We start from the raw sequence: 3,002 nt of genomic DNA, 5'->3' as shown, positions 1-3,002 counted from the left end.
ACTACAATCAAGTTAGTTGTACGGTTACCAAAAACAATAAGAACTACTTAATGACATTAATACAATTGGCATTTTCAAAAAGAAAAAAAGGGAACATAGAAAAGCAATTATGAATTGCGTATTATTCGATTACGAAACAATCTTTTGATGATATTCATAGTGATGTATGATGCTACCCAACACCAAATAATAATTTACATAATTATTATATTATTATTATTATACTAAATTATATATGTAGCTCCATAATCAATTACTATTAAATTATTTACCAAATGTATAAGCACAAAAAGAAAGTAGGAGATGCATGAACCAAAGCATTTAAAATATCGGCAAAATCCTAGGTTTAGAAAAACACAGGCACAAAACGACAACGTCCTAGATCACATAGGTCCGGATCACATACAACCGCGTGCACCTTATTATCATAGGCGGGAGTATTAACACCGTTAACAAACCATCAAACTCCATCTTAGGTATTAAGTACATACAACACTCCAAAAGGAAATCACAAATATTTAGTCATACAAACAATACGTATGATCAAGGTACGGTGTAGAACACCTGGTGCTGCTGCGTAGCACCAAAACATTCCTCCACGGGGCCCACCAGGAAAGGATCAAACGAGTCGAACTGGGCACCGGTCCCACCCAACTGAGTCGGCTCGGGTTCCAGCCCGAGGAACGATTCCAAGTCTGATATCTGAGCCTTAAGCTCGGATCCGCCCTGGTTATGGTGGCCGTCCGCCGCTCCCACCGGGTAGTACGGCGGCGCGTGGCTCAGAACGACTCCGGTGTTCATCAATGGGGAGGGGTTCAGGCTCGCCGCCGTAGCAGAGGAGGAGCCGGAGCTTTCCTGAGGGCTGTGATCCCTGCCGCAGCTTGGCTTGGTCGCCGGAGACGGCGGCGGAGACGGGAAGTTGAGCTTGGCCTTCTTGCCACGGATGCGAGTGGCTGCCACGTCATACGCCCTGGCCGCTTCCTCCGCCGTGTTGAACGTCCCCAGCCACACTCTAACCCCTTTCTGAGGGTCGCGAATCTCCGCCGCCCATTTCCCCCACGGCCTCTGCCGGATTCCTCTGTAAACGTTCTTCCTCGCCCTCTTCTTCTCACTTTTCTCCGCATTTTCAGCTCCTCCATTTTTGCACACTAAAACTTCAAGTCACTCCATATAAACCAACCTATATCATAAAGTTACCTCTACTCTACATGCACCTAAAATTATACCTATAAATACGTATAATTCCAGGTATATACATATACGATGCGCAGTATTACATAAAAAAATGTTGAATTCTCACCGAGATTCTCACACCTAGACTCGACATGACATTTAAAATGATGTAAGTCACGATAACTGCCTCAGCAGACATGTCTGAATACACAAAAGATCTGCTCAATTTAAACATAAAGCTTTATATTGTGATCTCTTCTTCAAATATTACTTACCAAACTAGTAAGTTAAACTAGTGGTAGCTTGATGGACCGTATTATTGCATATACGAGTCGTATACGTAAGGATGTATAATACTTGTAATTATGCGTGTATATATATAATATATACATACACGTATCCCACATATCGATGCAAAATTCTGAAAATTTCTCCATTCAAAAAACAGCAGTTACAGGTCTCTGCAGCCATCAAACGCTGCCACGTTGGGAATTACTACACATGCCAGGTTTTTATGCATCATGCAATCATTCCATACCACAAAAAATTATCTTTTATGACGTCATTTTATTACCTAGAAATACACTATACGTATGCAGATTAAAAATGAAAATGATTTAAATAATAATTTAAAAAAAAAAAAACAAAAGAAATGTTACCTTGATTTAGGCGGTTGGTAGCATCGGGGAGAGTGGAGGGGGAGCTTTGTTTGAGGGCATTAATGGCGGATGAGGAGTTGAAGGACCAAAGCTCAGAGATGGGGTCGAGCTCGGCCCAGAGGTCATGGGTGGAGATTTTGCGGCGACGGCGCTCGGAGATTGGGTCGTAATCGGAGATGATTGCACCCCCACACATCTTTCGCTCTGTGTTTTCCGGTGAAGATTTCTAGAGACTCAACATTAGAGAGAGAGAGAGAGGGGTTTTGTAGGTGGTTTTATAGGGAAACGGTTACGCCAATCAGCCAATAAGGGTAGAAAGGACAAAAAATAGGGGGAGAGATCCAACGGCGGAGAAGGCTTTATCACTTTAATTGAGAATTGAGTGGGGTCCACGCTCCAAAACGAGGAGGGTAACGGACCGGTTTTCTGGAACTTTGGTGTGTATCCGTAAGATGTGTGAGTTGGTGGGGCCAGCGGGTTGGACTGAAGCTCTTTTTGGTTGTTTTCTCGCTACCATTCTGCCATTGCTTAACGGAGAGAAAAAGTGTCCGTTTCCTACTTTCCTCCAATAATAATCACAAGTTAATTCATAGTGTTGGGAGAAGTTAATTCATAGTGTGCAAATAATATAATGTATTTCTATGTTTCTTCTTTAATCATATTTTTAAAATTTTAAAAAATAAGAATTTTTTATTAATAAACACACTTTTTTTTTAAAGTACCGGTGACTCTATTACGTTATATATTCAACTTGATTCACAAAATATCATATAATAGTATTAAGGAAAATGACACATTCTCCCCTAAATTATATGGTTATAGCGTCCACGGTTTTGGTTCTAAGCTGACGCTTCACGATTCTGGAAATAAAAAAAAAACTAGCGATTTCGATTTGAATCACCAATTCAAACCCTTTTTTTAAAAAAGAAATTCTATTTCTATTTATTAAATAATCCAAATTTAACAATTTTTTTTAAATATTTTTTTCTAGTTCTGAACTGCAGGCGGTTTTGATTTTTGATTTTAATTAACCGAAACCAGAATCTTTTGGGTTCCAATTCTAAACCGTAACCAGAGTTGTCCCTATGGTTTCGATTCCGGTTTGGTTGCTATAGTATTTGGTTCGATTCGAACCGAATTGTAGTCGTCTCTAAATGTTACTAACATTAG

The 3,002-nt window shown here is 40.1% G+C and overlaps 1 protein-coding gene across 3 annotated transcripts; it reads right to left on the bottom strand.

Moving 5' to 3' along the window:
* Positions 1 to 304: 304 nt before the first annotated feature.
* On the bottom strand, positions 305 to 2,089 carry LOC116017201 (ethylene-responsive transcription factor RAP2-3). Of its 3 annotated transcripts, none has more exons than XM_031257735.1 (2): positions 1,833 to 2,089; positions 305 to 1,154 (listed from the first exon to the last, which is right to left on the bottom strand). In XM_031257735.1, the coding sequence occupies exons 1-2, from the start codon at positions 2,026 to 2,028 to the stop codon at positions 544 to 546; spliced, it is 807 nt and encodes a 268-aa protein (XP_031113595.1). In that variant the 5' UTR covers positions 2,029 to 2,089; the 3' UTR covers positions 305 to 543. The 3 variants fall into 3 exon arrangements, with proteins under 3 accessions (XP_031113595.1, XP_031113596.1, XP_031113597.1); XM_031257736.1 differs by having other exon boundaries at positions 305 to 1,148; XM_031257737.1 differs by having other exon boundaries at positions 305 to 1,133.
* Positions 2,090 to 3,002: the final 913 nt, after the last annotated feature.

Source organism: Ipomoea triloba, chromosome 4 (assembly GCF_003576645.1).
Source record: "Ipomoea triloba cultivar NCNSP0323 chromosome 4, ASM357664v1".
In the NCBI taxonomy this organism is placed as follows: Eukaryota; Viridiplantae; Streptophyta; class Magnoliopsida; order Solanales; family Convolvulaceae; genus Ipomoea; species Ipomoea triloba.
Note: the sequence above shows the minus strand (reverse complement) of the source record. Positions and strands in the feature narration are given on the sequence as shown.